General features: G+C 46.4%; 4 protein-coding genes across 16 annotated transcripts in view; 2 read left to right on the forward strand and 2 right to left on the reverse strand.

Annotated features, from left to right (window-relative positions):
- On the reverse strand, positions 1–6,669 carry RPUSD4 (RNA pseudouridine synthase D4). Of its 2 annotated transcripts, none has more exons than XM_053269431.1 (7): positions 6,348–6,669; positions 5,434–5,599; positions 3,998–4,199; positions 3,713–3,806; positions 2,429–2,579; positions 1,743–1,840; positions 1–911 (listed from the first exon to the last, which is right to left on the reverse strand). In XM_053269431.1, exons 1-7 carry the CDS (start codon positions 6,519–6,521, stop codon positions 708–710), a joined length of 1,089 nt encoding a protein of 362 aa, XP_053125406.1. In that variant the 5' UTR covers positions 6,522–6,669; the 3' UTR covers positions 1–707. The 2 variants fall into 2 exon arrangements, with proteins under 2 accessions (XP_053125406.1, XP_053125407.1); XM_053269432.1 differs by lacking the exon at positions 6,348–6,669 and adding an exon at positions 6,145–6,231.
- On the forward strand, positions 6,667–14,263 carry HYLS1 (HYLS1 centriolar and ciliogenesis associated). 7 transcript variants are annotated; one of them, XM_053269437.1, is made up of 2 exons: positions 6,667–6,804; positions 12,883–14,263. In XM_053269437.1, exon 2 carries the CDS (start codon positions 12,912–12,914, stop codon positions 13,824–13,826), a length of 915 nt encoding a protein of 304 aa, XP_053125412.1. In that variant the 5' UTR covers positions 6,667–6,804; positions 12,883–12,911; the 3' UTR covers positions 13,827–14,263. The 7 variants fall into 7 exon arrangements, with proteins under 7 accessions (XP_053125412.1, XP_053125411.1, XP_053125413.1 ...); XM_053269436.1 differs by having other exon boundaries at positions 6,766–6,911; XM_053269438.1 differs by lacking the exon at positions 6,667–6,804 and adding an exon at positions 6,900–7,038.
- Positions 8,569–17,757, reverse strand: PUS3 (pseudouridine synthase 3). 5 transcript variants are annotated; one of them, XM_053269426.1, is made up of 6 exons: positions 17,610–17,757; positions 16,690–16,988; positions 11,948–12,339; positions 10,765–11,330; positions 9,453–9,643; positions 8,569–9,257 (listed from the first exon to the last, which is right to left on the reverse strand). In XM_053269426.1, exons 3-6 carry the CDS (start codon positions 12,326–12,328, stop codon positions 8,938–8,940), a joined length of 1,458 nt encoding a protein of 485 aa, XP_053125401.1. In that variant the 5' UTR covers positions 12,329–12,339; positions 16,690–16,988; positions 17,610–17,757; the 3' UTR covers positions 8,569–8,937. The 5 variants fall into 5 exon arrangements, with proteins under 5 accessions (XP_053125401.1, XP_053125404.1, XP_053125400.1 ...); XM_053269429.1 differs by lacking the exon at positions 17,610–17,757 and adding an exon at positions 17,378–17,392; XM_053269425.1 differs by lacking the exons at positions 16,690–16,988; positions 17,610–17,757 and adding an exon at positions 16,508–16,667.
- The window catches only part of DDX25 (DEAD-box helicase 25), a 17,862-nt gene continuing 7,608 nt past the window's right edge, over positions 17,487–27,740 (forward strand). The window contains exons 1-5 of one of the 2 annotated variants that reach the window (XM_053269424.1): positions 17,487–17,505; positions 22,610–22,670; positions 24,291–24,365; positions 25,411–25,546; positions 26,531–26,623. In XM_053269424.1, coding sequence (XP_053125399.1) covers positions 24,311–24,365; positions 25,411–25,546; positions 26,531–26,623 — 284 coding nt within the window. In that variant the 5' untranslated portion in view covers positions 17,487–17,505; positions 22,610–22,670; positions 24,291–24,310. Of the gene's footprint in view, positions 17,506–17,783; positions 18,024–22,609; positions 22,671–24,290; positions 24,366–25,410; positions 25,547–26,530; positions 26,624–27,740 lie in introns of those variants that run through there. The other variant, XM_053269423.1, reaches the window with a different exon arrangement.

Here is a 27,740-nt window from a genome sequence, read left to right on the forward strand (position 1 = left end):
TTATTTTTTAAAAAAATAATGTATACTTTATATAGCAGCCTTAGAATGTTCAACACATTTTACAAAGAAGAGTCCTGAAAAGTGGGTTGGCACCCTTATCCCCATATGCAGGAGAGGTGTGGTATGGCCCACAGAGAGAGAGAGACTGGCCATGACTAGTAAGTTCATGGCAGAGACGAAGTTCAACCTGGGGACTTCCCGATTCACAGCTCACTCTGCCACTCACGACCCCAGCTGCGTGCAACACCCCACTGCATCTCTTCAAAGAGCCCTAGCTCCAGTGAGGTTCAGTCTACTCAGCAGAGGGCAAGAGGAAATATCTCATTCCAGAGCAGCTATTTGGGGTGGGCTGGACTTCAGGTGCCTCCTGGCTCCCAACCGTGTAATTTCTAGCTGCTGTTTCAACAACAGGTGCATGTCACACAGCCGACTGAATCTTTGTACAATCCAGTCCTGGTGACAATCCAGAATGAAAACCTGGAGAGTCTCATCTCCAACTCTTTCGGCAGGTGAACCAAGAATCTCAGCACTGGGCACAAAGATTCTCGGGACAGCTGCAAGCTTCTGGGAGAAGCAGATTTCTTGAACCAAATCACACCGGGGTCCAAAGTGTTCTTGCAGTCCGTGGAGCCCTGCCATAGCTAGGAAGTCAACGGCAGGAGTTTCACCAAGAGGATCAGTTCAGGTCTTGGGGATCATTGCTCACTTCACTCCTGTTCTGGAAACTCCAGCTTCAGTCGCTTTAGGGAACGAGTGAAGAAGCGGGGGGGCTTGCAGACCAAGTCGATTTTCTCCTCCCCGCTGCCACTTCCCTTAGGAAAGACGAGTTGGCAGGCATGGAGGTGGAGAGGGAGGTGGCGGGCTTTGACCTGTTCCAAGCCCAGCCTCCTCAGTGTACCCTCAGGGAGTTTCTGCAAAAAAGACAATGGAAAGGTGATGGCCTGTGGAGCAGCAACAGTGAGGGCCTCTTTTGAATTACAGGAAAAGTAAATTAAAGGGATTTAGCAGCAGAGTGGCAGCTGGGACATCTTGGCAGATGTAGGGAGAGGCTTGTGAACATCTCAGTCCCAAATGCCTCTTGCATACACCACTAAGAAGTCAGAGTGGCAGGGTCACATCACTGGCAGACTGAGGGAAGTGGCCCCAACTTCATTATACAGCCTGACAACACAAACTTCCCTACCCCTGCATTCCAAACCACCACCTAAAGATCAGAGCCCCCTCTCCCCGAATACACAAGTTGCCCCTCCCTGTCCCTGAAGAGGCATCCTCACAGGGATCCACACATTTACTAGCCAGCCATTGTTTGTGGTTGCCACCACTCCCCTCTCTTCCCTCAAATCCTTTTCTGATATCCAAACAGGAGAGAACGGGGTCTTCTCCCAAATTTGGGAACAGGTAGTAGTTTCTTTGATTGTACTCCGGTTTGATGCAGAGGACAACCACCTAAGACTGATAGATCACAGTTTCCACCTACCAGATATCCCATCACAATGAATCTCCCCGAAATGATGACAACAGTGAACAATGAACATGCCAGGCAGCATTCTAGGTGTTTAAGGTTGCAATCCTGTGCAGGTTCTACCTATGAGTAAGGGCTACTAAACATGGTGCAACTTACTTCCAAGTAAGCATGTATCCTTACAATTAACTGCAAGTAATCAATTACTTGCAAGCTTTGTGGCATCCTTCTATGGCTGTCTATCCCACATTCGACACTCCTCTCATTATGCCTCTCTTACCTGTGGTGCCAGTTTGCCCCAGTGTGAGTATTTGTGATCCCCAAGGATGGGACAACCTAAGCCGAAGGCCAGGTGGACTCTGAGCTGGTGCTTTACTCCTATGCGCAGAGGTAAGGGGGAGAAAGGGGGAAATCATAAGAACACACATCTTAAGTATAACAGTCACACGCACTTGTCTGCTCATTTCTGGCAATTAACTGGGCCGTTAATTCTGGTTTAGACCAGGGCTGCTCAACTTTGGCCCTCCAGCTGTTTTTTGGACTACAGCTCCCAGCATCCCCAGCCACAGTAGCCAGTAGTCAGGGATGATGGAAGTTGTAGGCCAACATCTGCAGGAGGGCTGAAGTTGAACAGCCCTGGTTCAGACCGAGTCTCTAGAGAAAGGGTGACTGGAGAATCAAACTAAGTGCCAGTCCTAGCTGAGAAAGGCAAGCTGTGAAAGAAACAAGCACAGATTTCCTTTGAACCTTGCCCGAAGGTTTCAGGTCGACCACATTTCTTCAGACCAACAAGCAGAAAACTTGTCCAACTGAGATCAAAGCCCTCGAGCTCTTGTATGCTCAGTTAGGCGTTGGATACTCAATCCTGACCTCAGTTATTGCATTTCAGATGCCTCTGAAAGTTTTGCAGAAATCAGAGGCAACTGGCAACTAGAAGCCGAGAGAGGGATCTATGGAAGGCCTCACCTGTGATTGGATTAAGTTCAACAAGGAAACAAGATCGGGAGCTGCTCAGGACCTTGTACCGGGTCACTGCCATGTAGGCATTTCTATGCCGACGCACTCTGATCATCTTCCCATCTGCTTCGGACATGCGGTAGTTTGGAGCGAGGGCCATCTAAGTCAAAGGGAGACAAATAGATGTATCATGGTGCAGACGTGCACAAGTATGCATCAGTGCCAAGAACAGACAAGGTGACAGCAAGAGAAGTTAGCAGGCTGCAAATGGGACGTGGGGTGGGAGGAGGAAGAGAGGCATGTTTCTCAGCTGGCAGGCTGGATGTAGACCTGCCCACACGACTATGTGTGGCCTTTGCTTTAGAAGATGTGGGTGGGGCTTGTTAACAGAAGGCCCTGACTTTGTAATAAACACACAGAGCAAAGCTTTAGGGGCGCTTGGGTGGGGCATAACTCGACTTGCTACCTGAAGAGCTCCACACCCTAAGAAGAGAGCTCCACACCCTAAGACCTTAATAAAATGACATACTGCAAGTGTCAGAACATTGACAGTACTTTATTAGCCCCAGGGCCAAACAAAGGAACAAGCTGGATTCTTTATTACCTTGCAAAGGGAACACTACATTTTAATCCTCAATAAGGAACAGCTCCTTGAAATAAGGAACAGCAAGCCTAGCCAAAGCACAGGTCACTGCTCCTCCATGTGATGCTGATAGCAACACAATCCAGCATCCACATGATTACTAGATCTGGGCTATTAAAAATACTGGAAGGCCCAACAGGGCTATTTCCCGCCATCAGCACACAGAGACAGTTGATTGCAGGGCAATTTCCCCAGGTAGTACAATGGCTACCGGTGGGTGGGGACCAAACCCACCACTGGGACAGGGGAGGCTAGGTGGATGGAGAGAATGCAGGGGAGGCTGGGGAAAAAGCACAGGGATGTGTGGTGATTGTAGTTCCTCCCAGAGCTTCTCCCATCAAAAGCACCATACTACCTAGGACAGTGGCCCCGTGATTGGCTGCCTCCACATGGTTGGGGGGGGGGGAATGCCCCTATCGGAATTCAAAGAATTCTGATAGCCGAGACCCAACAATCATAGCAGAAGCAGCATCAAGGGCTGGTTTCTGACTCCGTGGAGCTACTGCAATATGTATAGTGTTCAGATTCGCTAGGTAGAAAAGAGAATTAATAAATCTGCACCTTGATACACAAGAGAATTATCCAGAAACTCCCACACAAGAAGCCCTGGCTTCACCAGGCGAGGCACTGCTGACAAGAAATAGACTCACTTTGACGTGCACCTGGGAGCTCTCCACTTTTCTCTCTGCGATAGGAATGTCCACCAGCCCCTCTGTGGGCTTTGGTGATCCAACGCAGATTGCCCTGCAAAATAACAGAGTTTAACAGAGAAACATCCCAGCCCTCTCCATGAAAGAGAGGCAGTGATTAAGAGCCTCTCTTAACTGGAATTGCACCAGAGATGCAAACCTGAATGGACTGTGGGCTGCCGGGAAGCCAGAGCTTTTTATGAAACGGAAATGCAAAGGTTTTCAGAACAGCAAAGTATCTCGTACCAGTATCTCTTCTCCACCTGTCGCTGTTTGAAGAGCTCCTGGATCCGATGGGCAGTGTCCTGGTCCCGTGCCAGCACCATGACACCTGTGGTCTCTTTGTCAAGCCGGTGGCACAGATGCAGAGGTTCGGCTTTCATGCCATCCAACATCTTTGCCAGTATTGGCAACACATCGGTGATGCAAAGTTTAACCCCGGGGCCACCTGGGAGGGAAGCAGAAACAAACCTGATCACACCTTCCCTAGAGAGATTTCCTTCCCCAGGACAACTGCATCCATGGCTGAAAGCTTTGAAATATCCCAAATGAGGAAGAAAACTTTGCCTGCAGCATAGATTCCTGTAAGCTTCTACCGGACCGCTTGGAGAAACTCTCAGGTGTCTAGGTCCAAAGGGAGGGCCTGGTTGATGGGGGGCAAATCTAAAGCCTCCTATACGTTACTAGCTGCAGCCCAATACCAAGGCAGAGTGTGCAGAAATAGAACTGAGAAGAGATTAAGGATGCCTAGCAACATTCAGGTGAAGGGAGAGGAACAGTAAGCATTGAACCTAGATGCCTGTCCTGAAAGCAACTTTCCAGCACTTCCTGCACATCTGCTTAGTTGTTATTCCGGTGCTGACTGAGGCCAGCACAGTAGCACAAGCAGGACACAGAGAATGGAGGCAACTGTGGCTCAGTGGCAGAGCTTCTGCTTAGCATGCCGATGGTCCCAGGTTCAATCCCCAGCATCTCCAGGTAGGGCTGAGAAAAATTCCTCCTTGAAGCCCTGGAAAGCCCCTACCATTCAGAGCAGACAACATTGAGCTTGGCCTGTCTCATTAGATGGCTGCTTCCTATGTAATGGTGCTGGGACAGGTAGGAGAGCCATGTGTCTTGGTACCAAAAGACAGGGGCTGATGGAGGTCAGGTGTGCGCGCGTACATGAGCACACACATACACAAAGCAAAAATGCTCAGCCCAGCTTCTGCTGCTTCCAGCTAGACCAGGGCTGCACAACTTTGGCCCCCCTGCAGATGTTGGACTACAACTCCCATCATACCTGACGACTGACCACTGTGGCTGGAGATGATGGGCATTGTAGACAAAGACAGCTGAAGTTGTACAGCCTGTCCTAGACTGAGGGCGAGAAGCTATTCCTCCTGCCCTTCCCCAAATTTTCTGTGAAAGAAAGCAGAGTTGCTTTCTCTTCCCTCCGCACCCCCCTCCGACCAAGATTTTGCAGGAGAAAACATAACATAAAGAACACAGGATCTATCTCCCCTCAAAAGCGAGCCCTGGTTTTCACAACTCCCATCCAGCAGCAGCAAGGGCAACCTTTCACTCGCCAGGCCGAGGAGAGACTCTCGCCACAAGCAAGAAAGCAACTGGGTTTGCCAAGGCTTGCTGGTGACCTTTCACAGGCGCTATAAAGAAGACCAGCAACACTGTACTCCTCTTACCATGTACAGGGATACCATAAGGTTTGTTAATCACCACTATCTCTTTATTCTGGTAGAGTATTCCTCGTTTAAGTGCCTTGGCCAGCACGTTAGGATGAACCTGCTGCAACTGCTTGGTGAGCTGCTGAAGTTCTTGCACACGCCTCAGTACTGGGTTTTTAGGAGCCTGTGAAATGAAGGAAGGGCAAGGTGGTCAATCCCTTTTATGCACAGCTTTTGTTAGCAAAGTACAAAATCTTTTTAACACATATACAAAAGATATCTAATATTCATTTAAAAAAAAAAATCTCAAAAGATTGGGGATAGGGCTACAGCTCAGTGGTAGAGCATGTGCTTTGCATGCAGAAGGTCATGGGTTCAATTCCCATTGCCAGGTTGGACTGGGAAAGACTCCTGCCTGAAACCAGAGACAGCTTGGTATTAGGCAGCTGCCCATTTTCCTATGAAGACAACACCGCACTTCCACACAGAGCCTTTCTAAATACAGGCATTTTCAACATAACTTCTATCCACCACTGCTGCTCCTCCCACTCCCTGCTATTTCAAAATGCAGAGAGTGGGAACAGAAATGCAGGGAATGCAAGCAGCAGCAGTGGTGCTGTTGCCATCCGGTGGAGCAGAGAGCAGGCAAGTAGCTGTTGGTGCAACCGGCAGAGATGGATACACACAGCTCCCAGTCTGCAGTCTCATCACCCTCATTGGCAGGCTCACTTCGTTTGTGCAGTTTAGTCCCTTCCACGCTTTAAGAAGTCCCTCAAACCCTTTTCTTTCCCTCCCAAACATTTAAAGGGCCTCTAACACCCAATGCATACTGGGATATGTAGTCTCTCCCAGCTCTCTCCCGTCCCGAGGCATGCCGGGAGACAGAGTCCCCGCCGGTCTTGCTGCCCAACTGCCGCCCTCAACGGACTCACTTCTTTCTGCAGAGGCGTCTTTTTCTGCTCCAGTTTCTGAGTCCGTATTTTCTGTGCCAGTTGCTCGGCGCTGACAGGAGCCGCGGCAGCAGGACTGTGAGAAAAGAGCCGCCAGCCTCCGGGCCTCAACACAACGTCCAAACCGCACCGCACAAAGCTACTCCGCGCCGCCATCTTGCCTAGACTGGGAGTTCACGCAACAGCCGGACAGGGCGTGGCTTCAGCACCCTCATCCACTCCCGGGCTAGCAGCGCGCCAAATCAGAGGGGGAGAAGGCGGGGCGTTAGGAGAGCTCCGACCAACCCCCTGCAACGGGGCGGGGCTGCTCGGAAAATAGGAAAGGTTCGTTAAAGAGCCCGCTTCTCCTCCAATGAGGTTGCGGCGGGAGTCTCTGATCCAATAAAACCGGAGTGACAACTGGAGGGCGGGCGAAGAGGCCGGGCGCGCCAGTGAGAAGGTGAGGAGGGAGCGGCTGGAAGCCAATGGGAATGAAAGCCTGGAGGAAGTAGGCGGGGCCAGCCATCGGCCCTGCCATTTTTCGGTTTGAACGACGGCCGTTGGGAGGTGAGGTAACGGCCGCTTTGTGAGGGCGGCGGGCGGAGCAGGCACTCGTGGAGCGAGAGGCCCCGACGCTGTTGCAGCCTCCACGGGGCTGAAGGGCTAGGGAAAACCAGCCCTCGTGCCGAGCGGGGTAGGCAAAGGCACGTCCACCTCCATGAGGCGAGGAGGTGCATTCGAGGGCTGGGACTGCTGGGCAGAGCAGGTTCGAATCCCCCCGCCGCCTAGCCTTTACTCACTTGTTGAGAGGGGGCGTTTGTGTGGCCTTCTTATTTTATAAGAAGTTGTAGGTAAGTGCAGGTGCTAAAGCCAGAAGGATCTCTCGGAACACGGCTGTCCTCCATAGACAGATGTACTTGTATATGGGTACAGTGAAAAAGTAATTTAAAACGGGATTTGCATGGCTAGGAAGGACTGGGATTTTAAACAGAAGGTGATCTCTCTTTCTCAAGTGAACACTTAGAAAAGTACTGGTGGTGGTTCGTAAGCATCTTTTGGTAAAAAAGAAATATATATATATATAGAGAGAGAGAGAGAGCCCTCACTCCCCCGAGGGGGTAAGTACTAAAAAAAAAATGTCCTTAACCCAAAAATGCTCGCCAACCCCCTGAACGGCTGGAGTGTGTGTGTGTTGGTGTTTGGTCTGGGGTTGAGCTGAACTGGGGGTGGTTCGGCTCAACCCCAAAGTGTTGAACCGAATCGGTTTGTGTATCCCTAAAAATTATATCTTAAAAGTTACCATAGAGAATGTATACTTTTTGAAAGACTGACAAGTATTTTAGTTAGTGCAGGTTCTCTTGTGCTTTTAGTTAGCATCCTCTTTACCTGTGGGAAAACCAGGGTAAGGCAACCATAGAGACTGAGCTCATGAAATGTGTGCCGATTACAGAAGCAGTTAAGTTCTAACTACTATAAGTTGCTAGCTGGTACTGTGTTATATTTCTTCCTTGGTTATTCTGTGCAAAAGTGGTTTCAGGTCTTGCATCTGTTGCTGACAGGGCTGATTCCCATATCCAGTTGAGTTTGTGATGGCCACCATAGTCCATGAAAAGTCAGCCATGTTTACACACTGTCACGTGGAGGAGTTCGCTTATCAGCATGTATTGGGAAATAGTGTTTTTCTAGCAGTTCCCAATATGTGCTGAAGGTCTGTGTGTACATGCCCATTCTCCATGTGCTAGAGATTCATCAGGTGCCAATCTTGTTCCTTATTCATGCCTGTGCACTCCCTAGGTGCATGTACATCTCTCACTTTTGTATTCTGCCCTTCCTCTAGGGAGCATGGGGCAACATATGGGCTATCCTCTTTGACCTCAAAGCAGAGGCAGATTAAGATGAGAGGTTTAATTCTTAACAGAAAGCTTACCGATTGACCTTTATGGAGACTTGCATGCAGGTGAACCCCACCCACTACACCATACTTTCTATAGAGCCATGAGATGCCTTTCTCCTAACTAAAGATTTGTCTAATGCGTCTTCAGAATATAAAGCAGGATTTCCTATTGGGTGGAGGCAGTATTGTGAAATCCCAGATTACTAGTGATCTAAAAATGTGGTGAAGTATACTGAGAGTTTTGTAGTAAACATGAGACGTCTACAGGATTACTTGGAGTATGAATCTGAAAAACGGTGGTAAATTCCATTAATAAAAACAGTCACTAGCTCAGCTGTTTGGAATATAGGTTTCTTAGGTAACTATAGCCTGGACAACTGTTCAGCACACTTTCTCTCCTGATCCATGAGCCATTGCAATGACAACCTTAACAGTCAACTACAGCGGACAAGCGCTGGAGGTGCTTTCAATGTGAATAGTATTAAGCAGAAAATACAGATCCAGTACTAGGGACATGCCAGTTTTTCTGGCATCTGACTTATACCATTCTGTAAAAAATATTTCTTAATGAGAGGGGGAAGTTTTAGTGAGATGTATTTAAAAAAACAAAAATCAGTGTCTGCAGTCTAGGATGAGTGCTTCCACTTCATAAAAGAATAGAATTGTATCTAAATGGAAGCAGCAAGGCATCTGGAAAACTCAGTCTCTACTCAAACAGACCCTCTTTGCAGCTTGTCCTAGAACTGGGTTGTCTTCCTTTGCAGGACCACAGTGGCTGCTCTTAACTTCCACCTGTTCATCTGCTTCTGTTTCAGAGTGCTTTGTTTTTTTCAAGTGAGGCAGTTCAATGCGTCCTCTGCGCACGTAGTGGCTGATGCGAGATTCTAAATCTTCACATTTGGGGCGTTCCATTAGTGGTTTGTAGTGGCGAGCTTTCACTCCCTCGACTAAGGAATTGATCTGATTGTGGACCAGAGGCGTTATCTCTTTCCAGAGAACTGTAGTCTTGTTGCTTGAACCTTGAAACATAAACAGAACTGTCATCCTCTCTGAATAATGTCTAATATTAAATACTTAACTTCTGTCAGAGCTGTTCTGATGACAAGCATACCCATCTCACAACCTACTTGTATTGCCACTCTCCTACCCAGAAGAGTGGCAATATGATTATTGTATTGCCATTATTAGAAATCTACTGAATGCTGTTTCCCTACCTGTCTCTGTAGGTATCTCAGCAAAGTCGAGCCCATTTAACATGCTATACAGCATATGAGTTTTAACAGCATGATTGGTCCAGAGTTTCTGTAAGTGAGTAACATTAAACTCGTGCACTTCATGATCATAGATCCACTGGATGTCTTCAAACTCACAATCATGAAGAACCAGAGGAAATTCCGCGGCCATACTGGGAAACAAAAAAAGAAAAGAAAAAGATGTTAAGTGAAAATTTAAAATTTGATTTGTGATGCTGCTAAAGTAAGAGTATGCAGAAACGGCATCTCTAAGCAGATCCCTTGCTGGACTGGGAAGTGGGAACAGTAAACACCACTAACTGTAGCAGTAACTTGAAGCTATGTGAAACAGTGATTAATTTGTCTGGCTTTAGTTTCAAAATACAGTTCCAGATTCAAATAAAGTTAAAGCAGCAGCGGCCAACCAGAGGCAAGTGTATTGCAACCTGAAGTATGTTAGGGTGCATGCTATTGTACATCTACAGTTTCTTTCCCCTGATTCCCCAAGGGCTTTAATGTAGTTTTGGCTGTCATTCAAATATACCAAAAAGCACAGAGAAGAGCAGCATTGGAGAAATTGCCTTCTTTCCCCTGCTGCTCAGGTCAGCCTGCCATGGATGAAAGGGTACACATCACTTTTGCATGTTATTTAGCAAGGAAAGACGGACCAACCTATTGTGGTATGAGTTTTCGTAGCCAAGACAGTTTCATCAGATATGATGCCACAATAAATCTGTTTGTCCTTAAGGTATTACAGAACTGTGGGGAAAATTCAGTGTGGAAAAAGCATTTGTTTTGCATACATAGGAAACTGCCATATACTGAGTCAGACCATTGGTCTCTCTAGCTCAGTATTGTCTTCACAGACTGGCAGCAGCTTCTCCAAGGTTGCAAGCAGGAATCTCTCTCAGCCCTATCTTGGAGAAGTCAGGGAGGGAACTTGGAACCTTCTGCTCTTCCCAGAGCGGCTTCATCCCCTGAGGGGAATATCTTGCAGTGCTCACACATCAAGTCTTCCATTCAAATGCAACCAGGGCAGACCCTGCTTAGCTATGGGGGAAAGTCATGCTTGCTACCACAAGACCAGCTCTCCTCTCTGTACAAAATATCCTCTCTGGTATAAAATATCCCAGCTTCAAAACCCTATAACCTCCAGTTTTAAAGGGGTCATGTGGTAGGGCTAGTAAAGACCCCCGACCTGAGATTTACTAGTGCCCAAATACTGTAGACAGTATTGGCTAGATGGACCAACAGTCTGACTCAGTATAACAAGGCAGCTTCTGTTAAGTCTTACCTGTATTGTGGCTTTTTTGGGTTGTTTTCTATATCCAATAGCTCATCAATAATCTCTGGCTTCTCCATTTTTTGTCCAATCAGGAAGAGGATAGCCATCATGCAACGGACCTGGTGATAGAGGAATGCCAGGCCTGTCACTTGAAATTGATACATTTGGAAAGGTTGCTGTTGCTCACTTTCCTCTTGTTTAACCACAGGCTGCACCTCTGCAGTGAGAATGGTCCTTTGAAAGTTGGTCACGCCATTGGCTACATCCATCTTGCACAGATTACGAAAATCATGGGTCCCCACATATTTCTGAGCCGCTGTATTCATAAGAGCTACATCCAGATCAGCCCGAGGAAAGAAATAGCAATAGGTCCTCTTCAGGCAACTGAATCTAGCACTGAAGCTGGGATCTACTGGGGCCCAGGCCAATACCCGTATGTCAGGAGGGAGCACCCGATTTAAGATGTGGGTGTAGCGGATCTCTTTGGAAGTACTGCTAGTTTTGTCCTTTAGGGTACCTGCAGGTTCATCTACTATCTTCTTGGAAAGATCTGAGCGGAGATCTAAGGAAATCACCTGAAACATTAGAAAAGTATTATTTTAGAGTTGGATATGTAAAACAAAGCTTGATTAAACAGAAAAAATCACCATTTCAGCCTAGGGATTCTTCACAGTCTGTTTTCATAGCAGCGTATCTTAGTGATTATTTGGACATTAAAATCTACCACCAAATCACTTAACCTGCAATCCTCCTCAGTTTCCTGGACAACTCAATCCTTGCTGAGAGCAGGGATGCCAGTTTTGAATTACAAGCCAGGCCTGAACACTCATCAACTATTGATAGGAAACATCCTTGATTCCTTATTAAATTACTTGCAAGTTCAAAAGTAACTGTTTATCTAGTTACCAGCTTATTTAAGCAGTCTTTTTACAGTGGAAGCCAAAATATTTAACCTTTAAGTTAAATATAAATGTAAACACTCCTCTCCATTACCAGCAAAGCAGCACACTACATTTTTGGTAAACAGAGGTAAGAGTTACCAATCTGTCCAGTTAGATTTTTTTTTTTAAGCATTTGTTTCTTAGAAATGTGTACAAGTGTTGGCATATTTCACTCAGGTTTAAATTCCACAGTATTTGCATCTTCTCTGGAATCCACATTCCTACAGAGGTCTGACAGCTGTTGCACTCACTTGTCCAAAGGCACTGACTCCCTTGTCTGTGCGCCCACAGCGATGATAGTTAGACGTCTGCCTACTCTCTACCAGTCGGGTTTTGCTTAGAGCCTCAAACAGCTTCTCTTCAATAGTATTGCTGGTGTTCCCCTGGCTGGCAAAGCCTTGGTATCCCCAGCCCAGGTAGGCTATCTTCAGGGCCACGTGTCTCCTACCATAAGCACTAAAATCAAATGGCCTCTGCTGACGTTTCTGGGTCTTTCCACATATTGGAGAGCCGCCTCCTGCGTCTGTGGCCTCCTTGCTCTCCAGAAGCCTTTCTTGCAGCCTCTCTACAGTCTCTTCCAGTTCCTGGACCCTCTTCAATAGCTTCTCTGTTTCTCTACCATCTTCAGCCATAGCAAGAATCCCTACAAAAAGAGCCAAACGTGAAAAGTTGATAGCATTTTATCTGCAAAAAGAGGAGATGTGGTCAGTGCCTTTCAGGGAAGTGTGTGTGCTATTATTGAGATCAATAACCTTAGGGGTTCAGGCAACAAGCAGCCTCAGGATTCCCTAGGCCAGCACCTGAAAACCACTGTTACTGTGTAAGACTGATTATGTTCTAATATGTGCTGTGCAGGGGAACAGCATAAGATAGCAAAACTCAGCATTTTATATTGGATTCTGCATTAAGCGATGGCACGTTCTTGCCAGAGATCAATCAATCATCTTCATTATGGTCTTAGACCAGCATAAGAACAATAAGGAGGTATATGGCAAAACAAATGAATATAGAAAACAAACTACAAAACTGAATTTATAAAACTATAGAATCTGTATAGAATAGTTTGTCTACAAAATTCTTCCCAGAGATAATCCAGTACTATTCAGTAAAAGAGTAAGCTTCCTTTGAGTAGGTGTAATGCATCTCTGTGTTGGACAATGTGCAATAATTAGCTTCTCTCTTTCAGAATTGGTAACTACCAAGCCAGAAGAAGAAATGCAAGCACTGGTGGAACCAGATCAGTACCGATGGAGCTCTACAAGCAAGGAAGATCAACTCAAGGAAGCTGCGCTAGCATTCATCCGCCTTTGTGCAGAACAGGGAGAAGGAGATGCCCCAAGACAGGCTCGTATTCCCCCTCAGCTTGACCCTTACACAAGAGCCTCGGTGGCCCGACCCATGCACCCTGTGATGGTCAGGCATATGCAGGCGCAGCCCACTGTGCGGCCAGAGATCCCTGAGGTTCCCCGCGTTAGGAAACCTCTACTGAAAAGGAAGGTTCTGAGGCGAAGGCCAGATGGAGAAGTGCAGGTGACAGATGAGTCTGTCACCAGTGAACCAGAGTCCAGCAGCCTGAGTGACCCAGGATATGTGGATGCAAGACAAAGAAAGAATACCCAAGAAGAGGTGGTGGAGGAGGAGTCTGAGTCTGAGGAGGAAGATGGGTCTGAGGGGGAATGCGACCCAAACAGTTCCCCAGAGTCAGAAATTCCTTATTCCTGGAGAACTACCGGGAGTCAGAGTCAGAGCTCTCCAGGAGAAAGCCAGAGTCGCAGTACTGCATCCTACGAGCAAGACTTGATTATTGCTAGCCACCAAAAGTCCTTCATATTGCCAAGACTAGACCAGCTAAGCCGAAACAAAATGAAGACTGACCGGGTAGCCCGTTACCTGGAGCATAAGCACGACTGGGAGTCGTTGCGACTACCAGGAGAAGATCCCAGGAAAAGTGTGCGCTGGAGCATCCGGGAACAGATGCTCTGCAAGTCGGAATTCCCTCCTAGGTCTCAGCACATATATATCCCAAACAATTACCTGGTGCCCACAGAGAAGAAGAGATCTGCCCTGCGCTGGGGAATACGCTGCGACCTTGCAAATGGGGTTATACCCCGGCATTCCTACTCCTCCTAGAAATCCAGAGTCTTTATGGCTCCATCCTCAGGAGTGGGGATTGCTTAGATTGCCCAAAGATCTAGGTACTGTGACCAGGCAGCTAAGCAGTTTTATTTCTTTCAAACTTAAATTCTATGTATTGGTGTTAAATTTTAGGCTTTTGAAATGGGTTCCTGCTGAAGCAGAAAAGGGCTTTACTTCTTCATGCCATTTAAAATAGTCCCCCCAGAATCTGATCACTTCTATATAGATGCTGTCCCATAGAAAATCAGGGAGAAGACAAACCAAAGCCTATTGAAGCATTTATAGAAAATACTTTTTTTAAAATTGCAAGATCTTTTAAAGCCACCACTTTTTCCTAAAGCAGTAGAGTCCTGTGTGATGTCACTTTAATATTTAACTTCTGGATGTGTGAAATAAATTAAGTGTGGAATAAAAGGATCGTTTCTCCATTAGTGATTTGTCTCCTTGTAGATTAAAAAGCATGAACAAATATTCTTTCCTCGTGAAAGACAGTCTCATATAGTTTACCAGTTCTTTGTTGGGAATCTCACTTTACAGTCATGTGCTAAAGGGAAATCTGGAAGATGCCTGGAGTCATAAAAACATACCTGCTGGATCTGGCCCAAGGCCTATCTAGTCCAACTTCCTGTATCCCATAGTGGCCCACCACATGCCTCCGGGAAGCTCACAAGCAGAGGATGAACACATGCCCCCTCTCTTGCTGTTAATCCCCTGCAACCAGTATTCAGAGGCATCTTGTCTGTGATTCTGGAGGCAGTCTATAGGCATCAAGACTAGTAGCCATTGGTAGGCCTGTCCTCCATGAGTCATAATGTAAAAACGGGGTGTCGGGGAAAGGGAAGAGAGGTATACTCTTAATGTGCATGGAGAAGTAAGATTATCAGTTGTGTTGGTCATATGGTTGTGGCACCTAGTGGATGAAGCTGCTTCCCCCACATTTAGCTCGACTGACTTGAGAACACATTTGTCTTTCCCAAATCATTGTCAGACTATGGGCATTACTCTTAAAACAAATAAATACAAGTTGGGATATACTCCTCAACCAAAATTGGGATATAAGATTTGTGTACTACTCTACCAAAGTTCTGCACAATTGAAGTCACTAGTTAAACGTGTCCTGAGAGTCTGCCCGTAATGTAAATAATCGAGGTTATCAAGGACATGCCTTGAAAGAGCTCTTCCATGACTGCTGCAGTAATTCAGACCACCTTAACTCCCAGTACCAAACTACTGAAAAGTGAGGCGAGACCAAGTTTGTTGCACTTAATACATCTGAATTGGTTTCTTGGTGCCTCAGACCACCCTGTGGCAAAGAGAGTGGACTATCTGTTGGGACTTGCCAGTTTACATTTTGCCTCTGCCATAAGCCTCAGCTTCCCAGGTGCACTATGGATAACTTAATTTGCAGCAGGGCTACATAACTTCAGCACCACAGATCTTGGAGTACAACTTCTATCATCCCTATTGGCCATTGTGGCTGGGGAAGATGGGAGTTGTAGTCCAGCAGCACTGGAGGGCTGACATCCAGCCCTGAGGATGACAAAAGACAAAGCTGTGAAACACTCTGTGAACTCAGGTAGTGTGATAAATTCTCTGTATCATTATTAGCTTAAAAACTACTTTAATCCAGGAAGAAACAAGGATTTGGATGCTCCCCCACACCCCTCTGTAGCTGGTCCAGTAATTATTCTGGAAGCCTTCCCAGACCAGAAAACCAACCAACAAGCATGTCCTAGGTCCATAAATGAGTTTTTTTTAAAAAAAAATGCAGGATTTTTTTAACTTTCGGTTGCCCGATTATGTTGGACTACAACTCCCATCATCCCCAGCACTGTTCCAAGGCACATGCACGCTCACAAGTTTTCTGATGTCTGCTCAGTTCATTTTAGATCCCGCTCAGGTTGAGTTTGTAAGGTTCCACTCAATGCATGTGCACACACAGTGCCTTGATATTGCTGCCCAGAAGGGGCCACTGATCCCCAGCCATGGCCATTTTGACTGGGGATGATGGGCCTTGTAGTCCATCATCATCTGGGGACCCAAGGTTAAGAAACCCTGCTTTAATGAAAGAGGCACACTTGATAGCCTTAACAACAGGAGCAGGCAACCTTTACTCGCCAGTTTTCGTGAAACTACACTTGCATCCTCAGCCACAGAGGCCAATAATCGGGGATGGTAGGAGTTGTAGTCCAAGCAACGCTGGAGTTGTGTAGCCCGGCTGTAAGGTAAGCTATGGGGGATGATGCGGAGTTGCAGTTCAGCATATGGTGAGTGAAGGTTGCCCACCTCTGTTTTACAACAGAGGCATAGGCTAACGGACCCATCTGCCCAACAAACTGAACGGAAGCTTCACAACCTGGCCCCATGCACGTTTATAGTCGGAATGAAATTGCGCAGTGGGACTACTTTCCACGGCACGGTTACTCAGAAGTAAGGTTTACACTGGGGCTTACTCCCAAGTACGCGTGCACTGAATTGAAAGCAACCAGGTTCCAAGGAGGTTGACTCAGGGCTACCCACCGTGAGGAAGCCGGTTTCACGTGCCGCCACCAGCTCAGCTCTAACCCGCTAAAGACTCAGTAAATTTGTTTCCTAAGGGGCCGAAAGTGGCGGGGGCGATACATTGGCAGCCTGCATCAACCACCTTCATTCTCAAGCACGTGGAGTGATCATACCTCTCCGGCAGCTTCTTCGCAGACGTTGGTACAAGCGAAAAAAGGCCCCGCTGGCAGACATACGGCTCTCTGGTTTAATTCCGCACAGGAAGTGACCTAAACTTTCTGCCCTCGGAAGGCACGAACGAAGACTTGTGGGAAATGTAGTCCTAGGAAGTGACCACCGGGTCAGGAACACTCACTCTTAAAGGATGGAGCTGCTTTGCAGGATCAGACGATCTAGCCCTTCAGCGTTCTGCTCCCGTCCCGACAGCAGCAAAGTAGATGCCTCAAAGAGGGCACAAGCAGGGCGTCAAGGTGATGGCCACATCTTGCATTGTTAGTCGTCTGCATTGGGCATCCCGTCCCGAGATAGATATACTGCCTCTAAATAGGGAGGTTCCATTTAGGTCGCATGGATAATCACATTGATAGCTCTATCTTCCATGAATTTGTCTAATCCAAATCAGTTGAACCAAGGAACTCAGTAGACAGCAGCTCCCTATGAATGAGAAGAAGCTACTTGGTAATGATTGTGTTTAACGTCAACACACACACACACTTTTTTTTAAAGCAAGGCTTCATATTATTTGGTGCTTCTTTAGGAACCCTGTCCCATGTGTCTTGAAAATCGTTCAGAGTCCTCATTCCCAGATTATTATTTACATGATAAGTAGCCATATTGCTCCATTAAAATACAAACCCCAAAAGCCACCGCGGGGCAATACTTTAAGCCTGCTTTTGTTTTAATATATCTCTCCGCCTCCGCCTTATTACTATTGCTTTTGCATTTTAAAGACATTTTGTTTTAATCTGACGTATGCCATTTTGAGCATAAGAATATCGGGATAAAAAACGTTTAATAAAACAGATAAATGAAACCTTCATTACGTCTAGCTAGAATCTCACAAAGCACAGAGCGAGTTTCCGACTACTCCAGAGTTTCTGAATTATTCTGAACCATGCAGAGGAATCTTTAGCATGATGAACTTGTCCCATTAACTTCAACGGGCCGACTCGTGAGTATTCCTGCCTGGCTATCAGGGCAACGTCTGCAACTAACCCCTAGGCTTGTTTACTCGGAAGTAGTAAAGAAGAACCCAATGGTGCCTGTGGCGCTTACTGGCGAGTCAATGTCCACAGAGTGTGGGAAGGCACGTGATCCGCTGCTCCCTGCCAAAAAAAGAAGGGGCAACGTTCTAGAACGTTCTGGGATCAAAGAGCCGCCTGGCCACGCAACTAGACCCTCCATTCACCGCGTCTCCATGGAAACCCCCGCACGCAGGCTACTCCGAAAGGAACCCGGGGGCACATGCGCATTGCGCACTTCTCCCTTTGCTCTGTCCGCCGCTGTTTGAGTCGGCGGTTGCAGCGGCCCTCGTGCTCTCTCGACGCGAACCACGACGGGCCTCCTTGGGCGGTTTCAGGGCGGGCAGAGCGGCTGGGCGAGATGTGGCCGAGGCCGCGTAGCCGCATGGGGAGGGGGCTAGAAGTCAGCTCTGCGGGGGACGCTGTTGATGCTTGCCGGCCTTCAGATGTAAGGGAGGCGCGAGGGACTAGCGCCTTGAGAGGGCCGCCTTAGCCCCCAGCCCTGTAGCCACCCTAAATGTTTGGGGGGGGGACGCCAAAAAAGTAGGGGGAGCAGCTTATCTGGCCCCCATCGTGCAAGCAGCATTCATTAATTAAGAATTAGAGAGGGCAGATAGAAATTGCTATTAATAAAATAAAAATGGGGGGCGGCCCCACCCTAGTTGTGGGTGTGCAGTCTTTGAAGTGTGTAATCTTCTAGTGCTCACTCCCTTCGATCCTCATTCTTTCTATTTCGGATCCTTTCCCTTCTATTTCATATTGCTCCTTTCCAGTACTTAATTTCAAAAACAAATTAAAACCCAGAGCCTGTGTAACAGATAAGCCCCTAGGAGAGGGCACTCTGCACAAGCTTAGTGGCAGTCTTTGCTATTTCTGCACGCAGTCTTAAGACTTTGTTTCCAGCTGGGGCTAAATTGGAGCTTGTGATCTGTTAAGAAGGGCCCCCGTTGCCTTTATGGCTAGCTTGTGATCTTCCTGGGTTTCCTGCCACTGAACCTGGAGGTTCCAGTTGGCCATATCCTGCTTAAAAGCTGTTGGTAAATAGTCTGTATGGCAGGTTCCATCTCTGGCGTCTGTCTCCAGGTAGGGATGGGAAAGACTCCTGTCTGAAACCTTGGAGAGCTGCTGCCTGTCAGTGTAGAGAAGACTGAGCTAGATTGGCCAGTAGTCTGACTCCGTATATGGCAGCTTTCCATGTTCCCTCCTGGGATGAATAGCAGCATCAGGGTAGGGCAAGGGTGCAGAACTCAAATGTTCTGGGCCATGACTGGGTGGGTGGGGGCCGAGGACAGTTTTCAGCACATTAATTATTACACTACAATTATTACTTAAAAAGTTAAAGCAGTTTTAGTTATTTGTCACACACCCCCAGAGCGGTTAATGGATCCATAATTTTTATACAAGGATATTGGCCAGAAAATAGGCCTTATCCTTGCCACCTGGGGTGCATGGCAGCCCCAAATAAAGGTGCTCTCCTGTCCTCTCATCAACTTATTGTCACTTTCAGACTGCAATCCTAGGCATGCTTACTGGGAAGTAAGCCTCACTGGGTATGCTGTGGGATCTACTGCTAAGTACATGCATAGGATGGTGCTGTAAGATCATTTCGAGTTCCTATGATACTGCAGGATATTCTGACCTGGGGACCAGTAAAAAAGTCACTGCGGGTCAGATCTGGGCGCCGGGCCTTACGTTGTGCAGGCCTGGGGTAGAGGGTAATATTTGCTGGGACTGTGGTGCAGTGTTCCCTCTAACGGTTTCGTTGCATTGCTTTTGCATGGGGATTATGGGAGCTGTAGTCAACAACTTCTGGGAATCCCTGTTAGAGGGAACACTGCTGTGATATTGGGGGAGAGGTTTAATTTCCCCTACCTCCAGTAATCTTTAACCTGATCAGGCCCCACACAGAGCAAACAAGGTTATTAACATCAAATCATATGTGGCTCTTACTTATCTCCCCTTATTTTCTTATTCTTTTTATTTGTATGTCTTCTACCTGTGGGAGAATTAAACTCTAAACTCACTAATTCAGACTCTCTGTTGCACAACTAACTTCTCAGCTTCTCCAATGTAGAAAGCTCTCTTATACCGAGACAGAACTTTGGTCCATCTAGTTTTTTAAAAAATTATTATTATTTTACACAGTCAGACAGGTGTTATTGACTGGTTTGTTTTATCCAGACATCGAGTCCTTCCCAAGGACCTGGGATACCAGAATTTTATCATCAATACTGTTGGTTATTATAGATATCGTCGCAGCATATAGGCTGTTCCCAGTAAAGCTGCTTTTTGTAATTGGCTGATGGTGATTTCTGTGGCCCCGATGGTGTTGAGGTGCTCTTCAAGGTCTTTTGGAACTGCACCCAGGGCGTCAATTACCACTGGGATTATTTTGGTCTTTTTCTGCCATAGCCTTTCAATTTCAATTTGTAGATCTTTGTATTTGGTGATTTTTTCCATTTCTTTTTCTTCTATTCTGCTATCCCCTGGTATTGCTATGTCGATTATTTTGACTTGTTTTTCTTTCTTCTTGACTACAGTTATATCTGGTGTATTGTGTGGCAGATGTTTGTCTGTTTGTAGTCAGAAGTCCCATAATATTTTTACATCTTCATTTTCTTCAACTTTTTCAATTTTATGGTCCCACCAATTTTTGGCTACAGGAAGCTTGTATTTTTTGCAGATGTTCCAGTGTATCATCCCTGCTACCTTGTCATGCCTTTGTTTGTAGTCAATCTGTGTGATCATTTTACAACAGCTGATTAGGTGGTCCACTGTTTCATCTGCTTCTTTACAAAGGCGGCACTTGCTGTTTGTTGTTTATTTTTCTACTTTTGCTCTTATTGCATTTGTTCTTAGTGCCTGTTCTTGCGCAGCCAGTATTAAACCCTCTGTTTCTTTCTTCAAGTTGCCTTTCTTAAGCCATTGCCAGGTCTTGGTGATGTCTGATTTTCCACTTATATTGTGCAAATATTGACCATGCAGGGGCTTGTTTTTCCATTTTTCTGCTCGGTTCTTGACTTGTTCTTTCTTGTAGGCCTGCTTTCTTTCATTGGTGTTGAATAGTTTCGCGTTATTGACCATTTGAAATGCATCTTCTTCACTGTCCTAGATATATTCTTCAAGGCCTCTTTTCTCCTCCTCTACTGTTTGATGGACTTGCAGCATTCCTCTTCCACCTGAGCTGCGAGGGAGGTATAGCCTATCTACATCACTGCGGGGGTGAAGAGCATGATTGATGGTCATTATTTTCCTGGTTTTACTATCGAGCATCTCTAGCTCTGCCTGGGTCCAGTCTATTATTCCTGCAGTGTATCTGATAACAGGTATAGCCCAGTTGTTTATGGCTTGTATGGTGTTCCCGCCATTGAGTTTGGACTTTAGGATTTTTCTAACTCTCCTGATGTATTCACTTCCAATTTTTCTTTTAACTTCAGTGTGTGCAATGTTATTAGCCTGGAGAATGCCCAAGTATTTGTAAGGTTCTTTCTCTTCCAGGTTCTTGATCTTGCTTCCATTGGGCAGTTCTATTCCTTCTGTTTTTCTTATTTAATAAGTGTTGCATCACTTATTCCAGTTAATAATTTGAACATGGCTGGCAGGCAGGTTATCGGTCTATAATTACTTGGAACTGCACCTTTTGCTGGGTCTTTCATTATGAGATGAGTTTTCCCAGTTGTTAGCCATTGTTCAACATCACCGCCTTGCAAAATGTGATTGAACTGTTTTGATAGTTGTTTATGAAGGCTTGTTAGGTGTTTAAGCCAAAAGCCCTGCAGTTCATCGTCGCCTGGCGCAGTCCAATTTTTAATTTTCTTTGCTCTTTCACTTATTAATTCTGGTGTTGTTATTAGATCTTGCATTTTTTGGTTACATTTTTTGACCTCTTTCATCCAGCCTGCTTTTTTATTATAATCTATTGGATTGTCCCATAATTTCCCCCAGAATTGCACTGTTTCTTCTTTATTTGGTGTTTCTACGTTTCTTGCAGTTTCTCCTTAAATAAATAATAAATAGTTCAGTATTGTCTACACTGACTGGTAGTGGCTTTGCAAGGTTGCAGGTGGGAGACTCTCCCAGCCCTTGCTGGGGATTGAACCTGGGATCTTTGGCATGCAAACAAATGTTCTACCACTGAGCTATGGCACCATCCTCTAAGGGGAATATCTTACAGCACTCACATTAGGGATGTGCAGAATGTTACACAGTTGGAATGTTTCGATTCGAAACGGGCTGTTTTGAGCATCGGAACATAACGGCCTTCAAGCCTGTTCTGAGCTCGTAATGGAACCACCCTATTCTGAATCAGAATTTTTTTTGAGAGTTCTGAGTGCCATTTTGTACTCCAAAATGGTGCTCTTCTGGCTACTGCGACTGCATTTTGGAATCCAAAATGACGCTTGGGATGTTTTGAGTGTCCCGAGCTCGTTTTGTTGGAATAAGCGGCTAGACCGGTTGTTCTGTGTTTTCCCTTCCGAGCTTGGAACGGAACGCAAATATTGTGTGCACATCCCTAATTCACATGTCTCCCATGCAAATGCAAACCAAGGCGAACCTTGCTTAGCAAAGGGGACAATTTATGCTTGCTGACACATGGCCAGTTCTCTCTCTTGCTACCTGCCTGTACCTTTTAAATGGAGCCACCTTAAGTGGCGCAGCGGGGAAATGCTTGACGAACAAGCAGAAGGTTGCCGGTTTGAATCCCCGCTGGTACTATATCGGGCAGGAAGATGCTGAAAGGCATCATCTCACACTGCACGGGAGGAGACAATGGTAAACCCCTCTGGTATTCTACCAAAGAAAACCACAGGGCTCTGTGGGCACCAGGAGTTGAAATCAACTTGATGGCACACTTTACCTTTTAAATATTTTCCTCCTTGCCCTCTCCTTCCTATGTTCTCCACAGTTTGCCTTCACAATACTTTCTTAAAAATATGTCTGATCTTATCAGCCCCTGGCCCACCCCAACCTAAAGTCTTATCAAAAGCGCCTGATCACATTTGTAACCGTGTTTGTGTCCCTTTCTTCTTCCAGCTGGGCAAACCATCCTTCTGGAAGACTCTCAGGAATCTGCAGGAATCTTACTCTACTTCAGGTAAGGGGAGCCTTGGCTATTCTAACTTTTCATTTGTTTGAATAACTGCTCTGTGCTGTTGTATTTATTGTGTGCATTATAGTCTGTGTTGACTTTTAAATATATTAAATTTTGTACACCGCCTAGAGATGTACACGTCAGGTGTTATGAAAATGTGATGAATAAATAAATAGCCAGCCTATGGGTTTGGGGAGTTTGTGGGGGGAGTACAATTTATTTAAAATGTTTGTGATGGGGACAAAAACGTAAGTGGGGTCAGACACTACAGCTTATGGTCTGAAGCTCGGGTTGCCATATCTTAGCTTTCTAAATCTGGGGGGCCTAATTTGCATATTGTGTAAACTGGCTTGAAAATAATTTCTGAGCAGAATAGGGACTGCATGTCATAGGACTGAAGCTTAGCTTTTTATTTTATTTTATTTTTTTGGAAAGCTGAAATCTGGGAGAATCTGGGTGGGCGAAGCAATCCGGGTGAGATGCTTAAAATCCAGGCGAAACCCAGAATTTCGGGGGGCATGGCAACTCTACCTGGAGCACATACTTATTTGTTTGGAGGGCACATCACATTTTGTAGGGCCGAGTCAGCCCTAGCCCAGCCCTCTCCTTGCTCCCGCTGGCTACAGCACTCTCCCTTCTTTACCTTTCACATTCCTGTGGCTGTCTCCACATTGCATTGGTATTATCTGCTTGAATCATTTCCATCTATATTGTTGTTGTTGTTGTTGTTGTTATTATTGTTGTTATTATTATTATTATTTTACATTTTTGTCCCGCTCTTCCTCCAAGGAGCCCAGAGCGGTGTACTACATACTTGCGTTTCTCCTCACAACAACCCTGTGAAGTAGGTTAGGCTGAGAGAGAAGTGACTGGCCCAGAGTCACCCAGCAAGCATCATGGCTGAATGCGGATTTGAACTCGGGTCTCCCCGGTCCGAGTCCAGCACTCTAGCCACTACACCACACTGGCTCTATTGTTCTTCACTGGGAGACTTCCTCACTGTATTCACCTCCTCCCCCGGCCCCTTTGATTCTCTCCTGCCTTATTTCTTCCCCCTCTTCAACACAAGAGTCCAGCATGTCAATCTGATCAGTCTTGTGAAGTCTTTCGGGAGCACTTTTTGCTTTTCTCTCCTAATTCTATATTTCTCTTATTTAGAATTACCTTGCATGTCATTTCCCCAGGCTAGTTAGAGGACCAAGCTGCAAGAGGAGAGGAGAGCTGGTCTTGTGGTAGCAAGCATGACTTGTCTCCTTAGCTAAGCAGGGTCCACCCTGGTTGCATATGAAAGGGAGACTAGAAGTGTGAGCACTGTAAGATATTCCCCTCAGGGGATGGAGCCACTCTGGGAAGAGCCAGAAGTTCCAAATTCCCTCCCTGGTAGCATCTCCAAGATAGGCCTGAGAGAGATTCCTGCCTGGAACCTTGGAGAAGCCGCTGCCAGTCTGTGAAGACAATACTGAGCTAGAAAGACCAAAGGTCTGACTCAGTATATGGCAGCTTCCTATGATCCTAATTTGGGATTATCCCTCTCTGTATAATCTGTGGGGCCCTCGTTCTAAAGCTGCTTTGCACGGTTGACTTTGGATATTCACAGCTAAATGTTCTGAAAACTTTTTTAAGGGCGAAAATGTGAACAAGGGATGAACAACAATGTGGCGATGAACAGCTGTAAGGAGGAGGAGCAAGAAGACCGAGGTAGGCTTGCTGATAACTGCAGATGTTACTTAGGCCAAGGCTGATCCAGCAGGGCTGCTCTTATGGTCAATCACTGAGGTGGAAAATCTGTGTCTGGGTTGTATCCCATCAGGCTGCAGGCCGGGGCTGATCAGACAGAACATAGGCACAGAGGAAGCTGCCTTGTACAGAGTCAGACCATTGGTCCATCTAGCGCTGTATTGTCCACACTGACCGGCAGCAGCCCTCCAAGGATTCAGGCAGGAGTCTTTTCCAGCCCTACCTAGAGTTCCAAAGGATTGAACCTGGAACTTTCTGCATGCAAGCAGATGCTCTCCTGGAGATACAGGATGATCCCAAGTTCAAATAAATATAGGAAGCTGCCAAACTGACTCAGATCCTTGGTCCATCTAGCTCAGTATTGTCTGCACTGACTGGCAGCAGTTTCTCCCGAATTTCAGGCAGGGATCTTTCCCAGCCCTACCTGGAGGAGCTTCCAGGGATTGAACCTGGGACCTTCTGCATGCAAGGCAGATGCTCTACTACTGTGCCACAGCAGCCACATCCCCATAGAAAGTTTTGAGAGGGGAGGAACCACATGGCTGGACAGGGAAGTCAGTTCATGCACAGTTCATGTCAGTGGCTACTAGTCTGGTGGCCATAGGCCACCTCCAGCCTCAGAGGCACGATGCCTCTGAATACCACTTGCAGGGGACCAACAGCAGGAGAAAGGGCAGGCCCTCGCCTCTTACCTGTGGGCTTCTCAGAGGCATCTGGTGGACCTCTGCGTGAAACAGGATGCTGGACCCGATAGGCCTTGGGCCTGATCCAGCAGAGCTGTTCTTGCATTCTAGCTCAAGGCTGCTCAACTTTGACCCTCCTGCAGATGTTCGACTATTGTTTCCATAATTCCTGACTGTTGGTCACTGTGGCTGGGGATGTTTATTCTTATGCATGTAGTCAACGGATTATTATACAGGTTTGTTTGTTTGCTTTTTTAAAAGAGTCAGGTACGTCATATGAAGTAGAAGGTGGCTGATGATGTGTTTTTCTTCCCGTAACTCAGTGCCTTTAGCTGAAACCTCCCTCTTGAACAAGTTAATACAGTCAAGTCTGGTGGAATCCCACCATCACGTAGAGATTCTCCAGCGCGACCCCAGATCACCACTGTTCTCTGTAAAGGTGTTTGAAGAACTGCATTTGTGAGTAACTGGAATTACAGTACATACATTTCGTTCACAAATGGCTATACAGGAGGACCTCATTAATCGCAGGTCTCGCACTTGTGGTTTTGTGTATCCGTGGTCGGGTAATTGCCACCCGATCTCGATATACGCGGGGGCGGGGGGAAGAGGGCTAAACCCACAGAAATGGCCTCCGAGGTCATTTTTGGCTGCCACTTTTGTGTTCGGGAGCCATTTTATGGCTCATTTATTAAAAAACAAAACAGGCGAAACCAGAGGTTTTTGGCAACTCTGCAGCACGGTATGGCACTTTTCGGGGTCATTTGGGTGTGATCGGGGGGTCATTTGGGGGAAAACGGGGGGGGACGGTTTTTGGCCGATTTTCAATTATTTTGGACAGTCCAGGAACCTAACTACCCCCATAGCCCTAATGCTCCATCATCCACAGATTTGCTGTCTGCCTCCCCCCACCCTCAGCGGAATGGAACCCCCATGAATAATGTGCAATAAGCCAGAAACAGGGAGCAGATGGAACTGGGACATACTAAGGTGAATGCATCCCAGGGGTGCACCAGATATTTTCTGATGATTCCAGCTAGGATCCTGTGCCGTAAGGCAAGATGGAGACAGCTGTCAGGCTGCTCTAGGAGAAATTATTTCCTTGTTAATATAGCAACTGGGCCATGTGTGCAAAACAAAATCCATCTCTCTAGCCGTTAACAAAAGCCATGTTTCGCACTTGATTTCTTGTCTTCAAGTGGGGAAGAGTTCCTGTGTCGTCTTCGTAGAAGGGGTTGATCAAATTGTTCCATACAGAAATCCCAGTGGTAGCAATGGCTCTGATTCTCAAAAGTTCTGGGGGTTGTGTCACACTTGCCTAAGGCTTCCAGAGCACTTGGAGATCAGAAAACCTTCAAGTTCTTCTTCCGAATTCCACAACAGAGGCATCGGAAGCATCTGAGTGGCTTGCCTGAAAAACGACAACTTTTCTTATTTTCACAGAAAGAAAGAACTCCTGCAGGGAATTTACACCATGGGTTTTAACAGACCCTCCAAGATACAGGAAACGGCACTTCCAATGATGTTAGCTGACCCGTGAGTTGCATTCAAAATAAATTGAAGGTGTCGATTGTATGGTTTCCCCATGCTGAGTACACTTGTATCAACTCCATATTCTTCAGTGAACCGTTAAGCTAGTTTGGTTTCAGTCAATCAATCAATCAATCCCAGAAGGAACAGTTACACAGTCTAGGGGTGCTTCTGGATCCAAGCCTCTCCCTGGTTTGCCAGGTTGAGGTGGTGGCCAGAAGTGCCTTCTGTCAGCTTCAGCTGATACGCCAGCTGCGTCTGTTTCTTGAGGTGAACGGCCTCAAAACAGTGGTACATCTGCTGGTAACCTCCAGACTAGATTACTGTAATGCGCTTTATGTGGGGCTGCCCTTGTATGTAGTCCGGAAACTACAGTTGGTCCAGAATGCGGCAGCCAGGTTGGTCTCTGGGTCATCTCGGAGAGACCGTATAAGAGACTCCTGTATTGAAGGAGTTACACTGGCTGCCGAAATGTTTCCGGACAAAATACAAGGTGTTAGTTATAACCTATAAAGCCCTAAACAGCTTGGGCCCTGGGTATTTAAGAGAACATCTTCGGCATGAACCCCACCGCCCACTGAGATCATCAGGAGAGGTCCGTCTGCATTTGCCACCGGCTCGTCTGGTGGCCACTCAGGGACGGGCCTTCTCCGCTGCTGCCCTGAGGCTTTGGAATGCGCTCCCTAGTGAAATAAGAGCCTCCCCATCTCTGCCAGCTTTTAAAAAGTCTTTAAAGACGCATCTGTTCACCGAGGCTTTTAATTAATATTGTTTTAATGGTTTTTAATGCTGTTTTAAAATATTCTTTAAAAAATTAAATTGTTATAATATTTTAAACGTTTTGTTTTTGTTTTAGCTAATGTTTTTACTTTCTGTTTTTATTTTGTTGTAAACCTCCCAGAGATGTAAGTTTTGGGCGGTATAGAAATATGTTAAATAAATAAATAAATAAATAAATAGAAATTTACATAATATGCAAATTAGGCACCCAGATGTGGAAGGCCAGAATATGGCAACCCTAAGCTAATGTCTGTTGCTGCATTTTACTAGCAATCAGACTAGTTTGGGTTTTTTGTAGATATAGGAATCCCTCTCACATTGGCATAGAAGGGCTACTTCAGTC

This window comes from Hemicordylus capensis, chromosome 8, assembly GCF_027244095.1.
Source record: "Hemicordylus capensis ecotype Gifberg chromosome 8, rHemCap1.1.pri, whole genome shotgun sequence".
NCBI lineage: Eukaryota > Metazoa > Chordata > Lepidosauria > Squamata > Cordylidae > Hemicordylus > Hemicordylus capensis.